Source organism: Anoplolepis gracilipes, chromosome 5 (genome assembly GCF_047496725.1).
Source record: "Anoplolepis gracilipes chromosome 5, ASM4749672v1, whole genome shotgun sequence".
In the NCBI taxonomy this organism is placed as follows: Eukaryota; Metazoa; Arthropoda; class Insecta; order Hymenoptera; family Formicidae; genus Anoplolepis; species Anoplolepis gracilipes.
In genome coordinates this window covers 10314946-10339319 of record NC_132974.1, presented here as the reverse complement: position 1 = coordinate 10339319, position 24374 = coordinate 10314946, and the positions used below count along the sequence as shown (strand labels likewise).

The following is a 24374-nucleotide window of genomic DNA, read 5'->3' as shown; positions in this document are numbered from 1 at the left end:
CATCTTTCCACATCCATCCTTTATGTTATCAATATCCCTCGACTCGCCAATGGAAATCGTAAGAGCACCGATGATGGTCACGAAGACGGGTAAGAGGCTCTGTAGGAGCGAAAAGGAAAGACTCGATCACGCGTGGGGAGGGGGGCAGCGATCGAAGTCGGGGGTCGATTAAACGGGCACGGAGGGGGATCTATCGCGCACGCGCGCGAGACGAATCGCGCGTGCGATCGCGTCGTCGCGGGCACCTGAAACGCAGTTTCCGCGAATCGCTGGTCGGTGAAAAAAGTGCGTGCGCGCGTGCCGCTCCGCTCCGCTCCGATCGCTCGGGATGTCAGGATGAGCTATCGGCGCGCCATCGATCCGGGAGTCGTCGCGCTGGTCCGATGAGAAGACGACGCAGGTGAGAACGACTCCGACTTCGTGTTTACGCTCGTCTTTCGATGAAGCAAGACCGTTTTTTCATTTACTATTCGCGAACTTTATTTCGAGGTTTTGAAACAATTTTAGAAACTGGAAAATTTTCCGCATCCGAACAAAAATGAAAAGCAATCATTTTAATTGCTAACTGTTTAAAAACGACGTAGATTAGTTATTTATTTATATCGCGACGTATATTTTCTATAATATGTCTTATATAAATGCAATATCTCGCGCCAACATCTGTGGTCTCCCCCTAAAAAAATTATATATATAAAAAATATATTAGTTTGAAATTATTATGTTCGATCGTGTTTGATCGAAGAATGTAATTAACTCGTAACTTTGCATATTAATTTAAAGTTGAATATTGTTATTGCATTCTTAGCCTATGATTATACTACACGCAATGTCTTTATATATGCGAGATATGATAATAAATATCAATATGATATTTGTGTAGGATGAGTAAAAATAGAAATCTATGCGATTCTCGGTCCACGTAGAGACTTCAATGCCTTTTACCCGCACAGGTGATGTCTCTCCCGTGTTCACGTTCGAGATCTTTATGTTTTTCTCGCGCGAGGACAGTTATTGGGAGAGGTATCGTGAAATATTTGCGTCACAGGTGCGGTCTCCCTAAGCGATAAGCGATTAGTGCCGCTGGTACAGGGCTTGGCATGCCGTTTGATTTGCAGATAGGACCGCGATTTGGATCAATTCATCCGATTTCTATTTAATAACTTGCGTTGCGCAAATTATAACTATTCGTTGACTTTAAATATATAATACGTAATAAAACATTGCTAATATCTATTTAAATTTGCAAGAAACCGTGCTAAAATAATTTTCACATCACACTGCATTTCTAATTCATCGTTTTTTCATTATCATTTGGATTATTCTGTTTGAAATATATCAAAATAATATATATTACTTTATATTTTAAACAAAATAACATACTTGATATCATTATTGGCACTTGTTTTATCAATATATTAGATTGCTCGTTATATTATAATATGATTAATATATATAGATTATATTATTATATTATTTTACTTTTATTATTAAGAATTCCAATAACGTTACATTTTTAAATATTATTTTTATATTTAAATATTTAAATATTAAATTTTATTTCACAATAAAATATTATTAGATAACATATCGACAAGTAATATATTATTTTACATTTTTAATATTAAGTAATATATTTTCCAGATATCTCAAGTCACATACACTCACACATATGTCAATTCTAGAAACCGCGTTTGCTAAAGCCAGCCCTGTTACTCGGTAAACAAATGTGGCATTTAGAAACAGAGCGAGCGCGCGATAATCATGCTCTCGGTCGCGAGGCCTAGAGGAATCAAGAATATCGTTGAAAATATCAGTTTAATATCATTTCGGTTTTAGTTCGTCGAATCGGAACATGCGAGCGGAATATAAACGTGACGGAAAAACGCTGGCAGCTTAATGTTACGCCCTATCGACGATCTGATTGTGAGAGAATTAACTCTTAATAATATAATTGCCTATCCGCATCTCTACATATTATATTATATATATATGTAATAGAAGTAGAGAAGGAAAAGTCAAAGCTTAATCCTCGAATCGTGTTGCCTCCGAGCAACAGAAAACCAGATAAATGCAATAAAACGTGTGTTTCGTTAACAAGATTTGACGTTTTACAGACATCTTTTCAAAGTACATGTAAAAAATGAAAGGTCAACAGTCAACATTGAGTGACATTGATATAATCGATTTTATTTGCGAAAAACTGATTTTTTTTTTAACTAGAACATTTCATAGATTAATTTTCGTTTCTGATAATTAAAAATCATGAAAGAGCGAAGGATGAGAGCCAAAAGAGTTAAAAATTGCGCAGTAAATAAAATGATATTATATTTTCACGATGTAACGAGAACGATCGGTCAAGTTTCTCTTTGAAATTTGTATTCGCGATTCACCGCCCCCAGCGAACATAAGATTTGAATCGGAACTTTACTCTTATCTTGATATTTATCTGATATTAAGGATTTTACAAAAATATGATCCAAACTGAATTTCTCTACTATTAGCACTGAGCATAATCGCATTTACCACTAAATGACGTTAATAATACGGACCAGACGAGAGAGAACGAACAATCTATAATTTTTCCTTGCGTGTCGATTGCGGCCCGTTTGCATGTCCGTTTTCGTGTCGATTACTCGCTCAGCATCAACGCCTAATAACATACAATTATGGGGATGATTTTTTTCTTGCGTGATTTTACCGCCATTAATGAAAGAACCTTCGATTTGTACCGCTTCTGCTTTCCCTTATATGTCAATTATAAATTCATAATCATCGTAAATTTAAATTGTACTCTAAAAAGTTAAAAAACAAAAGATCATCCAAACAAAGTTACTTTCGAATATGCAACTATCAATCGTGGAATCGATTTCTGAATTTTGCGAAATGATTTTATTATCACTTTTGTAAAGTCGGGAGTGATTTTGTTTTATACACGTTTGCTCAGCTTTTGATCTTAGGATAAGATCGGAACGTGGTTCAGTCACCGAAATCGCTCAATATGCAGACTCGGCTACGCGTCCGAAGGACGTAAACATCAGACGGGACGATCGTCAATGCAAATCTCTGGACTTAATGCGTTTGCACGGCCCGGTTTCTCCGCGTTGTGCCACGTGTGTGCGCGAGAGCGCGCGCGACGAAAAAAAAATATATAACGAGATCTAGCACGTCCGCGCGCGCATTTCATTTTGCTCCGGGCAAGGACGATCGCGTTATGCCATCGTCGCCGTGCTTTCACGCGGTGAGAAACGTGACGGTACTTTCAACGAGACCGAGAACGCCGCTAGTTTCGAATAAACGTCCGCCGCCGATTATTATTCCCGCGCTTGCGGGGACATTTACGTCCTCCTGTAAATCATCATCGGTTCATCCTGGACGAGGGGGATTTTTTGCGCGCCATTGTCGAGCTCCGACCACGTGGGACTGTCTGTTGCACAGCACGTGAAACCACGTGTTGGCCAGCACGTAGAACCACCTGTTGCACAGCCAGTGCATCAGCTGTTCTCGACTGCACTACGTCAATCATTACCGCGATCGCGTAAATCGTATATCTCATCAAGCTCGAAATAACAAAATTTCATGCCAAAGATATCATTGATCCAATAAATGTTTACGCAATTTGATATTTTGATAAAGTTTTCTTTTGCATTATTATTTACACAAAATGAAAAAAATAATATAAAATATTGTTTCATATATAAGAGCAAAGAAAGAATCATATTTAAAAATTTTTAATATATTTTCCTAATAATTTTTATGATTTCTCTTTATTTTTAGCATCGTATAATAATAAATATTTATCGCTAAAATGCGATATTATTTTATCGTTTGCATTAAATGTAAAATATAAAATAAGAAACAGATTATTAAAAAAATCGGAAATTTGATTCATTATTTTTCGCGCATGCTGTTATTACGAATCGTTGAAACTAGCACGAACAAGTAAACCTTCGACTTTCCCAAATTCATCGCGAGGTTAAGGCCACCCCGTAAGAGTTTCGAGTGGCCCAGGTTAGGATCTAAAAGGCCTTCCACCGACTTCGGTTAGTGCCCTATAAGGAGACGTTCGATGCCTACCTTCGCCTGATTTCTTCTTTTTTAATCGTCGACGTACCGTTGCCTCGCGGGCTCGAATTAAAAATAAAGATCCTTCTAAGCTCAAAAACGATCGTAATCTCTGAAACGCATATCACGCGGAACAGAGGAGGGAGGGGGATTGCAACGAAACGAAAAAAAAGGGAAGCAGAACAGAAAATCCACGGCCGTCTGCGTCCGTACATGGTCATCCATTAACCACTTCGCACTTTGCCTTTTCCACTAATGGTTAACAGCGAAAATATCGTTCTGCGTGAACAGGCGAACAAAGCGATTTACGATTTGTCGACGAATGCAGCTGGTTCTCAATGGTTTGAAACACATTGCAAATGTGTTCCGCGTTCTTGGTCAATTTCATTTTATTATGTTTTACATACAGAAATACGATAAACGTCAAAGATAAATTGTACCGGTCGCTCGATTATTGTTATACGTCCCTCATTGGTTTCGTCGTAATTAAAGTGATTTTTTTTTTATGCAAAATTGTTTTCCGAATATTATATCCACGATATTTTCGTAATCATCGATAATTCGTGACTCTTAATCTTTTCATCAGAATCTTCAACGGGTCTTTCTTTTTCAACGAATTGACTAAAAATCGGCAAACATCAAAGAATATGTAAAGCTGAAGTATCTCTTTTTTTCCTTCTTTTGATTTATGCTTGCTCTTTTCGAGACGTAGGCTTAATCTTTTATCTTTTACTTAGATAATTCTTTCTGGAGAACGCCCACTCGCAACTCTCGAATTCTCGATAATTTCGAATGATTTATGTTCTATGAACCGGTTCTGTATCTCTCATGATGCTTTTTTGTACGAACTGTCAAAAATATTCTTTCAAGGTACCCGAAATCCATATAGAAGGATATTTATCGCAGTTAATCGAGAAATGCGGAAATACTCTACTCATATCTCACGTTTAACATTTAAGCGGCGCCCATTTGATTCTCCACTCGAGATATCGCATTGTACGCAACTTGCGTAAGAGGAATAAAATTCGAATTCACACAGTATTCGGCGTTAAACGCGTGGTATGAAACACAAATGTACGCAGCTGAGGCTTACTGATGGAGAACGCTCATATAAATGCTCTATATGGTACTGCTGCCAATCTGTCCTGTCCATCGCGTTCAGAATGTTAATCATCCTTTTTATTAATATTTCTATTCTATCCTGAATCTCAGATAATGTAAAAAAGTTACCTTTTTTACTAGACTTTTTTTTTTAGAAAAAAAAAAAAAAAAACCAACCGCATATAAAATTTCCTCAACAATTTCCTGTCCCTGCCTCACATGAGTAATCTTCTCCTCCTTGAACGTAATTCGTGAAATCCGTTCCAATTCCTACCGAGGAATACGCAACTCGTTGTTTTCCTCGGGATCGCGAAATTAATCGAAGATCGCGGCTTCTCTCGGCGTGACGAAGCCGAGGAACGACATTGGCGACAGCCGAAACCTCTTTTGTCGCAAAGTGAAAGACGTGGGAAGGGAGGAGGGCGATCTGAGCTGCGTCTGTGTGCGAACTCAGGAGGACGGAACGATCAGGGGCGGGGGGCCAGGTAAACGAGAGGAAGAGAGAGGAGAGGCGAGGTCAACAAGGTACCCGATATGGTATCCCGCGCGACCGCCGTGAGTGCCATTTTACTTTACACGCACGGTGGCCGTGTGTGCACGCGTGTGTATGCGCGCGATCGCGCCTGCCTACGCCTGTTTACAATTAGCAGCGATCACTGCGGCTGGCCGCTAACCTGCCGAATGCAATTTTCGCATGTACATCCGCGCACCGGCCGCGGCTCGTCTCTCTTTTTCTTTACTTAAAAAAAAAAAAAAAAAAAAAAAAAAAAAAAAATGTCTTTTTGCGCAAGAAACGCGAACATTTTGAGAAAAGCGTCTCCCGCATCCGTTTCGTCGCCGATGTCCATAATTGGCGCGATGCGCGCTTTATTCATACAACTACGTAATTATAATTTTCTAGCTTCATCCGCGAAGATCGTACTAGTTTCATTCTATTTACTGTTAAGGTAATCTCTAGATAAACGATTCAATAAAAGCAGATGAATCTGATAAGGGTTTTTTCCAAATCAGAATAGAAACGTTAATTTGTCCATTAAATAATTGACATTTGAATCTGACAGTATCATAGACAACCGCTTCAGGCTTTTAATCTTTCAATCTAATGTTTCAATCTAATATCCGCTGTTATAAAAAAAAAAAAAAAAAAAAAAAAAGAAAAGAAAGAAACACCTTGTGCCACAAGATTGTTCATCCATAGCACAATTGTCGGGGGATGCATATTTACACTTCCCCGGGGGAAATATCTCTCGCAGAATTCAATTTTAGCTCGCTCGCGCGCGCACAATTCAATTAGCGAGATCACGCGAGTCTCTTCTGATAATATCAAAGATGCGTCAGACAAGAAAAGAAACTAGACCGCTCCTCCGGCCTTTTTTCTTTTTTTCTTTGCACCTTTAAGACCGTCCGCGGCCTTCCTAAGATGGGCAGCGGACATGAACGCGCGCGCGCGCTTGAGCGAGCATCTCTCGAGGTCGTCGTCGAGGAGAAGAAACGGATATCTCTCTCGCAGCAGAGGAAGCTCTCCTGCGCGTGTATTAACGCGTTTAATTCTTATAGCGTTCACTCAAGAGTGCGTGAATCATCGCGATGCATCTCTACCTGCATCTCTATGCCGCGTTATATTCGGATTTGCAGCCGGTGCCGTCTGCTTTTGACCGGCCGGCATATCGCACGGTGTGTCTCTTCTTGTGGTCCTTAATATCCGACCGATCTATTTTTAAGCGTGACTAGAGCGAGGTATGTGCACGCGCACGATGACGCAATCCTATGGTCTTTCCCCTTATATTTCCTTCCCTGCAGCTCTTCCTCTCTTGCGCGCGAACACCGCCTAGCGATGGAATCGAACGAGAGAATCGCGCGAACTTTCTTTTTATTGAGCGAAAAAAATTGTAAACCTTTTTTATTAAGGGAACAAAAATTTTAAATATTTTTATTTTAAAAAAATAAATTTAGAACGCCTAAAATGAATCCATTGTTAGGAGGTCTGTCCAGTTCTTTTGAAATGTCCTGTACATACCTTAAAGGTATCGATCACGATCGATGTAACGAGTATACACACCGTGTGTGTATATGTGTGCACATTCATCTTGATCCCGTCGCTACCTATCTCGCTACTATCTAAACTACCCGGCCTGTCGCTCCTTCTCCATTTTCCTACGCACTCTCACTCCGCCTGTCTCTCTCTATCGCTGTGTCACAATGACTTTCTCGCTCCTTTCCGTTAACTGCCTATATCCGGTGGGACGCGGAACGTTCATATCGTGAACAGTGACTAGCGTGTAATATCTGAAATTCTTTTTCAAATGCGAGAACTTAATAAACACACTCTCTTTTCCTCGAGAAATTATTTTTCAAGGAACTTATTCACTTCGTTTCGTTATTAATTTCGTTATTATTTAGACACTCAAAAAATATTTTGCTAATGTAGATAGATTTCTAGATGTCACAATTAAAATTTATTGCTATTTTTTTGTATTTACTAGAATATTGTTTGTCACATGTAGAATTTATAGCAGCAATATTCTAACAATACCTCTAGAAAATTTAGATCCTATTATATGCCAAATATTAATCACAAATATAATTGTCCTTAACAAGATAGGCACCACTGAAAAATTTTTTATCTAAATTACACTAATAGTATAGATATAAATTCCGTCTCTGTCATTTAAATTAATTAACTACAAAACGTATGCGGTATTACAGTATTCGCTAATCATTTATCTATCTCGGTTAATTTTTCGCACTCAGAACATTTTTGCTGTAATTGCAAGACTATTTTTTTAAATGTAATTGTTAATAATTATATATTTAATTTTTATTCTAATATATTATATATTATATAATATATTATATATATATATATATATAATTTTTTATATAAAATTTTCAATAAACGTCAATATTGCAATATACTAAAATTTTATTATGCATAGGACATTTCATTTCCATCGCTTTTCCTTCTCTTTCAACCTCTGATCTGTTTTTTTTTCTCGATGATGAAATCATACAGACGATAGCTCAGCTTTGATATGTATGTCCGGGCACGCACGCTATGGAGACACACGCTCTTCAACCTAGACCTCACTCTTCAGACCTCGATCCACTCCATTTGTTATTGCGAATTTGCCGTTTTATGACGAGAACGATCTGTGTGCGTGCTATGATCCAGTCCTGAGAATCATTAATCTTTGCGCCGTAAATGAAGCGTTTTCACGCTTTAACACAAAGCGATCACAGTCCTCGCCGCTTAGGAAATTCACTTTTTGCTCGATTGAGTCAGAGTCCGACTGAAAGGCAAACACGCGAGTGTGTTTTTCGAATCGCGACTAGTCGTCTTCGTTGATGAAATGTTTTACCATTCGGGTTTTATGTTTCGTTCCCACGATCTATCGGCGCGGACTCAACTGTCATTAATCGAATAATTATCGAATGTTTGTTAATTGCTTCAAAATAGTAAAAATAGAAAACGAGAAGAAGAGAGCAATAAAAAAATCTGATTAGAAAACTGTTTAGCATATAAAATATCGAAATTTCTTCCAAAATGTTTCTTAAGAATTTAAATTAATTATATAAGCTGCTGAATAAAAATGAGATTATTCCATCAGAATTCTCTATTTTTATGATAACGTTAAATTAAAACTAAAAGGATTTTCGAAACTAAAAGGCGATAGCTTAACTTAACGTATCTAGAAAGTGCGTTTTATGGACGTCTCTACATCAACGTATTAATTGTGGTAAGAAAAGTTTATTGCGAAATTCTCTCTCTCTCTCTCCCTCTCTCTCTCTCTCTCTCTCTCTCTCTTTAACTGGGCGTCATGTGTTTGTCATGCAGCAATATCTATTTCCAGCAACGGTGGCGTCTCGTTTTAATGGGATATTAAGAAGAATTATGCGATAACACACAACGTATCCTTTCGCAGATACTCGAATACCGGAATACAATTAGCGTTTATTGCACAAAAACACAAGCGCTAGCAAACACGTGTTATAAATCAGACACACGTGTGCATTTGTCTGAAAGATTAATACGTCGATCGATACGTTTTTACATTTTACGATTATTTCATAATTTATCTCTGCCGCGTTAATAACGTCAATCGATAATTTCGTTCGAATGTTCGATAAATTAATTCTACTTAAGAACAGACTGATTTTTTTTACTGCTGTTGCAGAAACTGGAAGCGCAGCATCCGCAGATGCAACAGCCAGCGTCATGGATTCCCACGTCGGACTCGACTACATCGTGGATAATCCTGATTATTGCGTCAAGCTCGCCTCAGGTAAATCATTAGCAACATTTCCCGCGATCTACCCCGCGGGATTATTACATTGCGTATTTAACCGTCTCGGATTGCAGCGTTGGAAACGGCATGTCCGTCCGTGAAGAAACAAGTCGTAGAGCTACTGTCCGCGCTGTGCGTCTACAGTCAGGATGGCAGACAAAGAGCCATCGATGCCCTTCACAAATATCAGGTGACTATAATCCTCGAAATGGATTGCATTCGTGGAGATGCACAATTTTTGCTCCCTTGCGTATCGTTTTAAACTGAATCAGTGAAAATTTCGCTGATCAAAGCGTTATGACATTATCACTCAAAAAAATGATCTTGTAAGTTCAACAAAAATTTTCTAGATGTAAAAAATTAACTGAAACAGATAAATTATTAGCAAATACTGTAATACCGCATACATTTTGTAGTTAATTAATTTAAATGACAGAGACGGAATTTATATCTGTACTATTAGTGTAATTTAGATAAAAAATTTTTCTGTGGTGTCTATCTTGTTAAGGACAATTATATTTGTGATTAATATTTGGCAATGGGATCTAAATTTTCTAGAGATATTGCTAGAATATTACTGCTATAAATTCTATACGTGACAAACAATATTCTAACAGATACAAAAAGTGGCAATAAATTTTAATTGAGACATCTAGAAATCTATCTACATTAGCAAAATATTTTTTTCAATGATAAATCAATGAACATCTCAATTATCTGTAGTAAAAACATTTTGTCTTCTGCCTTACGTGCTACTGATTATGACAGCAGATTATTCATATTTGCAAGAAAATAATAAATTTAAAGCTTTTCTTTTATCATTTATTTTATGTTGACATTTCTATGAAGTCTTTTGAAGCTTTTATGTATTTTAAATATTTTTTTGAAGCCTCTACACAAACATGTCGGGAAAAGATATATATAACTACACGGAGAAAATTTTATATTAAAAATTACTATGTAGTAACTGTAGACCATTAGGATCATTCCAAGTTAAAATGCTACGTAAAACTGTTTTGAAGAAATTGACGTAATTGACGTAATTTTTACAATTTTACATAGCATTTTAACTTGGAATGTTCCTAATGATCCACAGTTGCTACATACCATAGTAATTTTTAAAAACTCAGAGAATTACATACATATTATTACACTTTTTATTCTCAAGATAAACTCACAAAAAAATGATTGATTCTTTCAGTGCCATACTCTATAAGTAAGACCATTAGTGATTATTCACTGCTTTTCAGTGATAATATACTGATTCCATTCAAGAGTATACGGTTTGTCGGCCGTTTGGCCGAACGATGAAGACATTCTCGTTGGAAACGATCATCCTCTGAATACTCTCGCGACAAATTATACACTATCGAAGTACGGCACATTGTACCTGCTCGTTGTAAAATAGCCCGAGGAGCGCTGCGCTTAGGTAAAAGTCACGCGGTTCAAGGTCTTCCCCTTCAATGAACAAAAGAAAGAACGATGTAATATTAACTCTGTGCACACAAGCATAAGAGTGAGTTGCCGTAATGTGTTCCCATTGTGTTACCATCACCAACGACTACCTCGCCGCGTTGCGAAATTTATTTTTATCGTCGTGCAATTTGCATTCAAGAAACGAACGCGGCCGACAGATTATCGGTCGTTCCTCTTCCGTCGTATCGCGTTTATAGTGTTGAAAAAAAGAGGGTTCGAAATTCACAGAGCCGAATAAATCATTTTGGATCAATGCAAATGGATTTTATTCGAGACATTTTTCGATTTTGATAAGCGGTCTAGTTACATCGCTCAAGTAAGCCTTTTGCAAAGATTGATGAAGAAAGAAGAGATTTATATCGCGAGAACGTTGACCAATGTCTTTGTTCTCGCGGTTGAATATCCCGAGATGATGTTTCTCGGAATAGACGAGCGACGATAACGGACGATCTTGTATTAAGATTTATTCGGATGGGTATAGGAACGGAAGGGCGAGCGTTATCGATTGCGAGTCGTGGTCGACGAGCTACAGAAAGCGACAGCGGAGGATTACCAGACGGCACTGCTGGCGTTCATAAATTGTTTGGTCATCTCGACGCCGGTGCTCAAGGATCGCATACGTATTCGCAACGAGTTTATCGGTGAGTGAAAGAGATCGAGTCTTCTCGATGGGCCCACGCGTAGCTTGCTTTCAATTCTGCTCGATAATCGCGCATCTTTTCAAAAATTCGTCCCACATAGATGAATGAAACAGTGCGATACAGAATTTAGGGTAAACTCGGGTAAGATGGTCATAGGTTTTTAAAATACAAAATACGTACTTTTATTTTTTAATAGTGTTTGGCATATTATCTTCACTGAAGCTTAAATTACGTAATATTATCGAAATTAAAAGGAAAATATTTAATAGAAATTTTATATTATTAAAATGGTACATAAGCACCCGGTAAAAAATTTCTCATATATAATTATATATAACAATATAAAAGTATATAGAAATATATAAAATTCTGTATAAGTTATGTATAGTTATGTATAGTATGTATACTTTTGTATTATCGTTGACTGACATCTAGCCAACATTAATATAAAATTATATATAATTATACAATAAGTCATATTATTATATATAATTATACATAACTTATATAAAACTTTATATATTTCTATATAATTTTATATGGTCATATATCATATATGATTATACATAACAAATTTTTTACCGGGCATTGGCCATCTTACTCAACTTTTAAAGAAAAAATGGCCATAATATTTATAAAAAAATAGTGAAAACGAAAATAAAAATTATAGGTCATATAACAATTTACATATCTTTATAATATGTCTAACGTCAATTACGATAGCTTAACTGTAATTTATTCGATGTTATAACAGTTTTTAGTGGACAAATGAAAAACTTTGCAGGTAGTCAAAAGTAAAAATATGATGTAAGATTCACGATTTCGTTATTTCGAATAATGTATGCACATAAACTACTGTAAATATCGATTATCTTTGATAGTGACTAAAAAAGTGCACTATATGTAGCGATTATTGAAAAAATTACAGCCTATGGCCATCTTTTCCGTATGGCCATCATACCATAATTTACCCTGTTAGTCTCTTGTTCCTTTTTCTTTTTAATATTTTTTTTACATTTAAGATGAATTTATAGGAAATAAATATTTGGAATCTACTTTTTTTACATCGTTACAGATGATCTCAACGCGCAAATTTTCATTTCAGGCCTCAAGCTCTTGCCGATCTTGAACGAGCTGCGGTGAGTAACACTACGACGACTATCCGGATTCGCGATATTTACTAATTAATTAACACTTTAACGTTGTGGAATAATAAATAATAATGAATGTGTGAACGAAAGGAGACGCTTTATTGTACCCACACCATCTCCTTCGCACGTCGCTTAATATGTTGCGCGCACTCCGTGTAATTAGAGATAATTACACTAAGGATTCATGGTTCACTAACGAGGGAGGATCCCGTTGTGACAGTACCGAGTCTGAATATCGATACATGTTTTGCATGCAATAATCCGAATAATATGTTCTAATAAATAAAAACAAATCGCGAATAATTTAATTTATTGTCACATATCATTATTCCTTGAACTAAAATTTATAGGTTTACATTTGCGCACGAGGTTAAAACATTATCTGTATTATCTTATACAGAGTGTCAAAACTATTGGATGTTAAGAATATATTTTGTGCTCAATTTACTAAGGAAAAATTTTTTCTTAAAAAAATATTCACAGTGGTTTTGAGATATCTTACATTATACATAAGTAATTTTGTTCTCTGATTTTTTCTTTTGTATAGATGAAATAATATAATGGTTATTTCAGATTAAATCTTTTTTTAAGCAACATTCTTGATCAGAAGCGATAATATTTCGCGGTTGTATCGTGTACTTTATCCGCTTATCAGTACACATATTGTTGAGCAAACAGTCGCTACTATTATGCTAAAAGTACACATTCGGGCATACAAGGCAATCATGCGATATCGATCATTACGTCGCAATGCGAAGAATAAAATCAAATCTATCAAAAAAAAAAGATAGTCGGTAATATATCTCTGTACGATAATCGATCGGTGGTCTCTTTCTTAAAAAAATTATTTTTGTCGAATTGTGACAACCATATTCTAAGAGAACGAAATATCAAAGGAAAATATTTTCGCCGAATTAATTCAGTGCATGTAGAAAGACGCAACATCGGAGAAATGATGCTTTCATCGGCGACGCCAATGAGCGAGAAATAGAATCAAATATATCCGGGCACTTCATCTCTTTCTATCTCTCTCGCTCTCTCTGCATAATTTCAGCGAACTGAGAGAAAAAAAAAACATAAAAATAAATAGAAAATAGTAGGAGGGAAATAATTTTAATTATAATAAATAATTTAATTGATAAAATATATAATAATAAATATAAGTATTTGAATGAAATAGGAAGAGATCGACAAAGCGAGAAAGGGAAAGAAATAAAAAAAGGGCCACGAGAGGGAGAGGGGTGGGGATCGAGAGAGGCCCGAATTAACTCCTCACCGACACCCCGATGCACCTGCGACCGCGTCGTAGCTCCAGCGAGATGCAGCGACGCATGGCGTCGCCAGAAATGCATCTGCCGTCGCGACGTACCGGCCGGCGTTGCATCCTCCGCGTTGCATCCTCTGCATCCGTCTCAACGATCCGCGTGATCGAACGCTGTTTATCGTCGCGTTCGTATACGTTATCATCTCTCTCTTTTTCATCTCTGCATCGATGCGTTTAACGACCATCAGCGGTAAGAAAGACGAAGAAAAGAAAAATGTCATTGTTCCCTCGATCTATCAACGTATCGCAAAATATTTCTCGCGATTGCACCAGACAGTGTCGTAAAATATGTTAATTATTCTCGACGCGTCGTTGACGAATCGCAATTCTTCGTTCATTGTTTTTCTTCGTGAAATTGAGATTCCTACTAGCATTTGAGAAAAAAATAAAAAAGAAAAAAAAAAACTTCGCTCGGTATTAATTTTCATGTTTGGATACTCTCTGTCGGAATGTAAAATATTTCTTTTATTTTCCGTATACGTATTTAGAGATCCATTTTACTGCAAGCGTGAAAATTTCAAGTATTTTAAGAAGAGACGTGTCTCTGAGAATTCCTTCCGTCTTCTTTTTATTTTTCTAACAACGGCATTGCTTTCCGTGAGTCACGGCCGTGCTCTCGACGTTCGCAGTCGTGTTCTTCTTTATCCGCTTCTGTTTTGCTCGTGGCGAAGATCGATGGCAGGATTGGACGGCCGTCGTGGCGAGTATTTTGGTATACGCTCTCTCTCGGTAGGACACGCGCTGGAAGTCTCCCAGACTGTTCTGGATGCTCGACCTATCTCTTCGTTTGAATCTTAATTGCGTGTCTGTCTTCCCGGTCATCTCGGTTCTTTGGAAGCTTTAATCACTAATTTACCGTACGTGCATACCACATTGTTTCATCCATCGTGATTGCCCGGGTCCACAAAATTTCTCTTCATTCTTTTCTACAGAATTAATGCGAATTTATTTCGTTGCCATGTGTCTACGACAAATAAAATAAAAGTTGCCGCAAGTGAATCTTTATTTTGAAATTTGTCGCGATCCGACACGCGCGTCTGGCGTTTCGTATATTCCGATCTATTTATTGGAGATCCGAGGATCTCTCGATGCCGAGATCTCGCGTGCTTCGACGAATCCGCCGACTATTTCCGTGCGCTTTGAGGTGACAAAATTGTCCACAGAACGCGTTCGAAACTATTCGAGTGCTTCGCGACTCGTCAAGGAATTCTCTATAGATTTGTGATCACATCTAAGACGTGACAATGATTTTTCCGTCTATCAACTTTGATGCTTGTGTGATATTTTCACCGTATAACAACTCATCGATCGTTTTTTCATAGTAAATACTCAAAAACCGTGCCTCAAATTTTCAAATCTCATTATAAACATTAAATATGAATGTGATCTACTCATTAAAGCGCATGGAAACGTGTCTCGAGAAGGAGGAAGAGAATTTACCGAAATAGAAATCGAATTTCTAAAGAAAGCCCGCGGTCGAGCGCGCTGGAAATAGAGCGGGCAGCGTGTTGTCAGCTTGAAATATCCTGGATCAGGAAGGTGGCGATTGTTCTTGCAGGAAGAGCCACGCGCCGGACGTGAGGGTGCAGCTGGACGCCTTCGAAGATCAACGGGAGACGGACGAGGAGCTCGCCAATCACGGACCGCCCGGAATCGATCTATCCTCTCACGTGGACGTCTTTTACGCCATTCTCGGCCAAGTGAGCGATTTCCGGCATTCTTAATATACTTTCTTTAACAAATCTTTGCGAAATGTTTCGATGCTTTTTCGAGGAGTTTTTATTTTGAAATCTTGAAAGTGGCATAAAATACGCGCAAAATTTACTTTACGCTTCCTATGTGTTTCGTTAAAATGAGCGCATCAAATTGTTAATTATTTGTAATTATAAACTCCCACGTCAGTCAATCTAAAGCCATTCGAAACGCTAATCGAGACTGCTGGCATCGTTAAGTGAGACGTCTGACAAAACGCAGCATACTCTTTGTCAGGTTGCAGACACTCCGCAGGAGATACCCTTTCTGAGTGTCCTGCAGCATCTGTTGCGGCTGGACCCGAAAGACGCCGCTAGTGATCTGGCGTGGGATACCGCCGAGACCCTGGTGCACCGAGCCACGTTGCTGGAGAGTCGCGAGGATGCTACCAAATTACTGAGATCGCCCAGTCTTCAAGTGAGTGACTCGCGTTTTATTTATGTCCCGTTTCGCGGAAATAGAAATCGGGAAAACCCGAAGAAAGCGTTGGTTACGTAATTCTTCTCCTCTCTATCTAATCTCGATTCTGGACAATATATTTAGACAAGGACGATTGCGCGGTTCATGTAAGAGTCGCGATGACAAATTTATCGATTCCATTCGTTACGCGACTTTCGCCGATTACACAATCGTGAAGAGATCCTCGATGTAAGTCTACATTACATCAGATCGTTTAAATTTCGCGATCATCTCGGGAATCGTCATCAATGTCAACCGCGCTAACGCAAACTAATACAATACAATATATATGTATGTGTACAATACTCGTCGTGTACTTTTACTTTCTGACCGTACTTGACCGAAAGACGCGAGTCCATAAAAGAAGAAACTCGTACCACGCCTCGTGTCGATGAATCACGAAGCATTTACGTGTACTCGCGCACGTAAATGCGTTTCTTCCGTAAAGATTTTGCAAAGAATACGATTCGCGCTGTAAAATTTTATTTGCGAAATTTCTCGGTAATCCTTCTACAAATAGCAATTCAATTAGAATACAATAATTAATTATACACAACAGATATATCCTATGATATGTTATGCATCCTGTTCTCGCACAAACATATATAATCTATCGAAAAATATTTTATCTATAAATAGAGTATAAATATAAAATATATCTATTTTACATATATCAGCCTGTTTTGAAATTTTTTTTCTAATTTTGACCTCAACCTTTCAATTTAACAAGTTTACTTTGATGCTTTCAACAGTTGAATCACCCTTTTCATTTAATCTATAGTTTTGTCGGAAGCTCCTTTTAAATCTCTAAATAAAAAACTATTCATTTACTGTCTATTTATGATATGAAAAATGTATAGCAGCTATAAAAAAATTCATTATAATATACGTATATAATATAAATTATAAATAATATTTATTAGTAATAAAATATATATTATAATTAAATCTAGAAATTTTTTAGAATTAATAGCGCGTGAAAAAAATAAAATTGAAAGTAGAAGCGAAATTTCGCCTCAAGCATCACGGAATGGACGATACTTACAGACGAATCTATGCTGTCACTGCCGCGGCGCCGATCAGACGTGCGGAACGTCACGGAAAGCGTCGTTGCCGGCCAACAGCGGACCTCAGTCACCACCGCCGCCGCCACCACCCCCGATTCCGGCAGCACCCGGTCCATCACCGAGCGCTGGCGGTTTCGTTTTGCCCCCGCCGCCACCGCCGCCGCTCTTCGTCAACGTCGTCAACGTCACCGACGCACCGATGGAACCGCCGATGCCACCGCCCTTGCACGTGTCCCCCGTCGCGCGGGTGCTCACCCCCGAGCCGCCCAGCAACCACGCTAGGCTGCTGCCGCAGCAGGAGATTCCCATCCCCAGGACAAAGATGAAGACCATCAACTGGAACAAGATACCCAATCATAAGGTATTTAAACTTTAAAAGAGAAAAGAGAAAAGAAGAAGGTGGAGAAATAATATTTTCTTTCTTTTTTTATTGTTATAGGTGATCGGCAAACGAAACATTTGGTCCCTTGTGGCGAACGAGCATCAGAATTCGCCGATGGCGGACTTAGATTGGGCCGAGATGGAGGGCCTCTTCTGTCAACAAGTGCCACCGTTGATGCCACCGGCGACCTGCTCGTCCTCGTGCGGTACCGGCGTCGACGTCGAACGACGCCGTCGAGAACCGACGGAGGTTGCTCTTCTGTTATTTTATATCGCAATATACTGAATATATGCAATATATATACAATATATTGAAAGTCATGCAAATTATTTCTTTCATTGCAATTTCAGATTGCGTTACTCGATGGGAAAAGGAGTTTGAACGTTAACATCTTCCTCAAGCAATTCCGAAGGTAGGTACGATAAGAAAGAAGGGATAACAAAAATATATTATTATTATTATTATAAATTAAAAGATATTACTATTTTTTCATATTTTCTGTTCTAGTTCGAACGAGGATATAATTCAGCTGATCAAGGAAGGCGGCCACGACGACATTGGCGCGGAAAAATTGCGTGGACTTTTGAAGATACTGCCGGAAGTGGACGAGCTCGAGATGCTCAAAAGCTTCGACGGCGACAAGTCGAAGCTGGGTAACGCTGAGAAGTTCTTCCTGCAGCTTATTCAAGTGCCAAAGTAATAATATAGCTTGAAATTCTATCGTTTAATAAATAAACAAATAAATAAATAAATAAATATATTTACCTATATATTACAAATATGTTATAATTGACATGTAGTTACAAGCTGCGCATTGAATGCATGCTGCTGAAGGAAGAATTCGCCGCGAATATGAGCTACCTGGAGCCAAGCATCAATTCAATGATACTCGCTGGCGAGGACCTCATGACAAACAAACCACTGCAAGAGGTGTTATATATGGTTTTAGTCGCTGGAAACTTTCTCAACTCTGTACGTATTTATTCTTGGCGATATAAGCGAATAAAATCTCTATGATACAATTAATTTTATTATATTACTATATATTTGCAGGGTGGTTACGCTGGCAATGCGGCGGGCGTAAAGCTTTCCTCGTTGCAAAAGCTAACAGAAATTCGTGCGAACAAGCCGGGGATGAATCTGATACACTATGTAGCATTGGTAAAATATGAATTATTTTTTTTGTTGATTGTATAAATACAATATATAATTTTATTTAAGATTTCACATTACTTTAGCAAGCCGAGAGAAAACGGAAGGATCTGCTAAATTTTACAAAAAACATGACTGCCTTAGAAGCAGCGACAAAGTAAGGAATTTATTTTATTATTACATATAACGATTATATTATATGTTCAGTGAAAACTATTAATCTTACAATAAATAATTTTCAAGAACGACGATTGAACAACTTACGAACGAATTTAACACTTTGGATACGAAGATTAAAAAGATCAAAGGCCAAATTCAGCTCTCTTCGACCGAAAGCGATATACAGGAACAAATGGCGCAGTTTCTTCAGGTAAGAAATGTACTCTATCTTTAAATAAACATCATAAGATAAAAAGAAATTATTAAAATACACGCGAATAAAATTTTTCTTTCGCAGATGGCCGAGCAAGAAATGGCGCAGTTGAAGAGGGATATGGAGGAACTCGAGGGAGTGAGACGATCGCTCGCGGAATTCTTTTGCGAGGACACCAACACGTTTAAGATCGAGGAGTGCTTTAAGATATTCCACCAGTTTTGCCAGAAGTTCAATCAGGCAATCGCGGAGAACGAGAGGCGGCGCATCCAGGAGGAGCAGGTGCTGGCGCGTCGCAAGCAACGCGAGGAACAGCTGCTGGCGAGAAAACGACTGCGTAAGTGTATCTCGCACTAAAGATTGATAAAAATTTACTTTATCTTCCTCGCAACAGCGGGTTATCTTTTCTTCTTTTAAACCTGCGAGATTTGCGTTTGTTAAATGTGCAGTGAGCAATCAAGCGGAGACACCAGGTTCCGAATCCGAGTCCAACTTGATGGACTACGGGCTTTTCGATCTCCACACCGGTTTACCTCAGAGAAGTTACAGCCGCGGCGAGGCCAAGGTAAACTTTGCTTATTGTTACATGTAACATACTTGGTAATAATGCAAAATTAAATATGAATAAATGCTTAGACAAAAATAGAAATTATATAAAATCAGTTTTAGTTTAATTTCATATATTTAATAAAAATCTTATTGTAGTTATATAAAATAATCGACTTTGACGTTTCAATCTGCAAACATATAATCACAAAAATATTATAATCAAGTGTCTCTATGAAATTCATAAATAATTAGTCTGTGATCAAAGATTTTGGACGATTCTTGCAGATGAGAAGATTGCAAAATGGCGGCGTTACATCGGATGAGGACGTTTCTATCGTTGGATCACCCAGCATCCGACGTCGTTTAGGATCGTGCTCAGGCGGTCCCGATCAGCAATCTACCAAAGAGGACACATACTCGCCAGGTATATCATATCACGCGTTTTATGAAAGCAGCTATAACGTTAATAACTTACTAATTGTAAGTGAAATGATACGACGCATTTTATTTGTAATTGATCGAGTTTTCAGGAATAAAAATCGAATCACATATTTTCTGTGTGTGTAAGTTTTTATATATAATTAACTGTTCTATTATACGTTTCGTAATCAGTCGAGGTATAATCGAAATGTGTATATCACGAAACTCTTTCTTCTATTTGACAGATATCACGCCTAACGGCACGCTTCGTCGGCGCAGGAGCAGGATACCCTGCGAAGATGACGACGGAAATCTAATGGATTTCTTGCGAACATCCGGACAGGATAATACGCGAGAGAGAAAATCGTGGGGAAGCTTAGGTATTTAATACTATCAGCTGATATGCCATCAAATTACTTGACGTGACTAAAATTTATAATTTATAAATTCATTATTTAAAAAAAATATTTTTATCGAAGATCGATCGTGGGCGCGAAGAGCTCGCGGACAGTCTCGAAGAGGGGACCTTTTGAACGCCGATTTCTCGGGAGATCGAGAACGACCGAGCTCGCCGTCTCCTCTCGCGGAGAGTAAGCCGTTCCTGCAGGAGGAGGAAGCGAAGCCGACCGGGTGAGTGTCAGATCTAGTGATCCAAAAAGCCCTTATTTTACTATTATTTTTATGTGTAAAGACTTAAAAATAAGAATTTAATTTATTTATCATGTGTTGAACTCAGGAAAGCCTGGCGACAGAAGATCGAGGCATGGTTGTCAGAGAACGAGAAGGAGGATCGCGCGGACGAGCAGCTTCAGAGAAGAGCGAAGCAATTGCGAACCGACCAGGCGAACCGACGGTCCTTCGAAGACTCAGGTGAGTGTGAATTTGCTTACCATAATAATTGAAATAACGTTCATAAGAAACTAGACGCTGTGGATGTAAACGCCAAACGTTCCTACTGCAGAAAGCGAAGGTAAAGGCGTGATGAACACTTTGACGGAAGATCAATCCGTGCACGAAGGAGGATTCTCTGAAGTTTACGATTGGCGACCGTCCGTCGAGAAAACGGACGTAATGCGCACGATGGAGGCCATTGAAGGTGAATTAATTAATTCGTTAATTACGTCAAAAGTTGTCACGTTTTAGATGCTGTCGAAAATTAAGTCTATTACAATTTTATTATTATTTTTATCAATCAACAAGTTTATCAAAAGCATACTTCCGCTTCTTTCAGAAGCTCAACCGTTCTCGTCGCAGGACAAGTCTCCTTGGCGAAAGTCGAGCTTAAACGTACCAAATAGTATGGAAGAGACTGATCCGCGTTATTCTCGTAGATTTAGGTCAAGGCACAATACGGAGAATGCTCTCGTCCCGAGCACACTGCAGGTGAATGTAAATGCAATTCATTGAAAGAGAGATACGATTTTAATAATAAATATATAAATATAATAATTATAATGATTGATGGTAGATTATTTTTCATCCAACAATAAGCAAAATCTTTGATAGAAGAATTTTTAGCAATGTAAAGGTTTCAAAGAATTAAATTGTATTACGTGATATATTAACAGGCGATCAGAGAAGAAGACAGGAAGAAGAACAAGCTCAGCGATCCTCTGAATACTGATACCCAGGACGAGTTGACGATCTATCTTCGACAACCTTATACCGGATCGCAAGCGCCTGCCACTCGGCGATTTTCGAAGCTCGGTAAAAGAACCGCGGATGAGGAACGAATCAGTGATAAGATCGAGATTGATTCGGACAACATCGAGACGCCGCCGGCGACCAGACGACTGTTTAGTCCTCCGAAGGAAGTGAAACCCGTGGAGAAGGAGCCATGCAAAAGAGAACGTTGTAGCAGCTCTCTCCAAAGTCGAGAAATGAAGACTGCGATCCTGAAACCCATCGGCACGGATCTCGGTACCGGTAAGCGAGAAAAGCAAGAGAGAGAGAGAGAGAATAAAGAAAATAAATTTTTTATATTCGGAATATCTCCTATCAATTATATAACCGCTCGTAATTTTTCCAGGCAATTTTGACAGGTACTCGGCGACGCGACGTACTCGTAGATACAAAAAGACCCAGGATCCCACGGGTGATAAGGACACGTCGAGTCCCGAATTGGTCTGCGACGAGAAGCCGACGGTGCAGCGGCCTAGCACCCTTGCCCTGGCCGACGAGAGTACGCGGGAGGACGAAGACGCCATGCTACGCATCTGGCAGGACAAGTTAAAGCGACGCGATGTCGTCGCCCCGTCATCGTCATGCGACATCGACGCTGCACTGGCAGAGATCGCGCGCTCCGGGGAGGATCTGCAGCGTCTATCGACGACAACGACGGAGACAACGACGACGACGAGCCACAGGAACTCGAGATTGCCGATTAGCCAGCCGCCGCCGCCAGTAGTGGCGGTGACCAACACCGTGTTAAGTCCAGTGATGCAAGAGTCGCGACCCCGCGAACCTGTCACGGTGCTTACTGAACGAGCGGTGACGAGTCTCGAGCGTCACCGGAGCATGATCGATCCGAGTCAGGTGAAGGAGGCGGTTCGCTTGACCAGCAATCCACCTAGTCAGGTGAACCAAGAACAGGAAACGTCAAGTAGGAGCTTCCGAAGTGAGAATTCGCTGCACGAGCGAGACAACGCTTCCAGAATCATAGAAGACGAGAAGCGTAGTATAGAAGAGTTGAGAAACGTCGAAGAAACTCTCGAGAAGGACGTCCGATCCGTGGACGATCCTGGCGATCGATCGCTGATGACGCGGCAAAACTCTATGTTCCGCAGCAGATTTATCCCCGACATAAACGTGACCTCGTCGTCGCCGTCGTCCGGTAAGGTCACCCGAGATCAGGAGTTGAACGACGAAGGCTTCGAGGAGACGCAGAGTCTCGTTTCGGAGACGCTGAGCCAGGAAACGTCTTCGGGCAATTACGAGACGGATACACACGACTCGACGCGGTGTTCACCGGCGGAGCTGAGCTACAGTGGTGAACAACGTCGACGTAGCATCACGACGACAATGGACGACGACGACTTGGACGGCCGCGGCAACCGAAGATCCTTGTCTGTCGACAAGTTATCAAAGTCACCAGCATCGACTAAGATCTTCAGCAAGAAGGAGATCGCGAGAAACGTGGCGGAAAAATCGAGTTTCTTGCCGACACGCGCTGCGGGAGCAAAACGCGAGTCCACGTTAAGAAGGGCCGAGTCCTTGAAGAAGACCTCGAGCGTCGCCCAATCATTGTCGGGCAATTCGAGAACTCTGTCGAAGAATGAGGTGCAACGTTCCGGCTCCAGAAGCAGCCTACGCAGTTCGCGAAGCTCCCTGAATAGCGCGACGTCCGTGAACACGGTACGCAATCTGGCCGCGAATCACGCGCACCTACGTAGCTACACCTCGGCCATCCGCGCGCTCACCAATGATTTAAGAAAGAGCAGTCCGTCGAGCAGTCCGCTGCCGCCGAAGAACGTCGTCGACAAGAGACGCCCGAGTCCTCGTCAGGTTGGCGTCAGCAGGATACCCGCCAGCAGAAGTAGCAGCAGCGGTAGTAGCATCGGACCGACAGCGAGAAACCTTCGAAAGACACCGGAGGTTAGTACTAGAGTTCAAACTTCAATATTTTGTCTGAGAGTTTTTAAAAAAGTACATATACCTTGATAGCCGATTTTTAATTAAATTTTTAAGATTTCGTTGGAATTACGCTGTCATATAATTTTTACGATTCACAGATAGCATCTGACATGCCAAAGGTCACAAAGGGGCGACCCATCACCTCGCGCAGCAGCAGCAGCGGTAGTAGCATTGGTCAGCAATCAATCATAGACCGAAATCGATTAGCGACTGGTGACAAGACTGGTACCAGTACGAGAAGTAGATTGATCCAACCGCGAGCTGGATCGAAGAGTCACAGCTTTATGCGGCCTACGGCTGCTAGCGTCAACAAAGGTTCCATACACAACCTTCCGAAGAGTATTAAAGCTATGGTCAAGTGATGTCTCTTTCTCTTGGACCAAAAAAACGAATCGTATCTGTAACGTTGCCGAGAGAATTTAAAAAAATCTATTCAATTAACAATTAGAAAAATAACAAATCAAGCAACGTTATGTAAAAGTACAGCAAATATTTGACAGCCGAAAAGCTGATCGATGATTAAGATATAGAGTACGTGGGAATAGG

The 24374-nt window shown here is 39.5% G+C and overlaps 1 protein-coding gene across 1 annotated transcript; it reads left to right on the top strand.

The window, feature by feature from the left end:
• The first annotated feature begins 243 nt into the window (after nucleotides 1-243).
• Nucleotides 244-24281, top strand: Form3 (FH2 domain-containing protein formin 3). Its single transcript, XM_072893338.1, has 26 exons — nucleotides 244-400; nucleotides 9339-9446; nucleotides 9524-9639; nucleotides 11407-11566; nucleotides 12672-12705; nucleotides 15600-15741; nucleotides 16031-16210; nucleotides 17300-17680; nucleotides 17759-17950; nucleotides 18052-18113; nucleotides 18209-18397; nucleotides 18502-18673; nucleotides 18755-18862; nucleotides 18940-19010; nucleotides 19097-19223; nucleotides 19311-19563; nucleotides 19676-19791; nucleotides 20061-20199; nucleotides 20441-20575; nucleotides 20675-20825; nucleotides 20932-21065; nucleotides 21157-21291; nucleotides 21427-21578; nucleotides 21764-22121; nucleotides 22225-23789; nucleotides 23927-24281. The coding sequence occupies exons 2-26, from the start codon at nucleotides 9380-9382 to the stop codon at nucleotides 24188-24190; spliced, it is 5403 nt and encodes a 1800-aa protein (XP_072749439.1). The 5' UTR covers nucleotides 244-400; nucleotides 9339-9379; the 3' UTR covers nucleotides 24191-24281.
• Nucleotides 24282-24374: the final 93 nt, after the last annotated feature.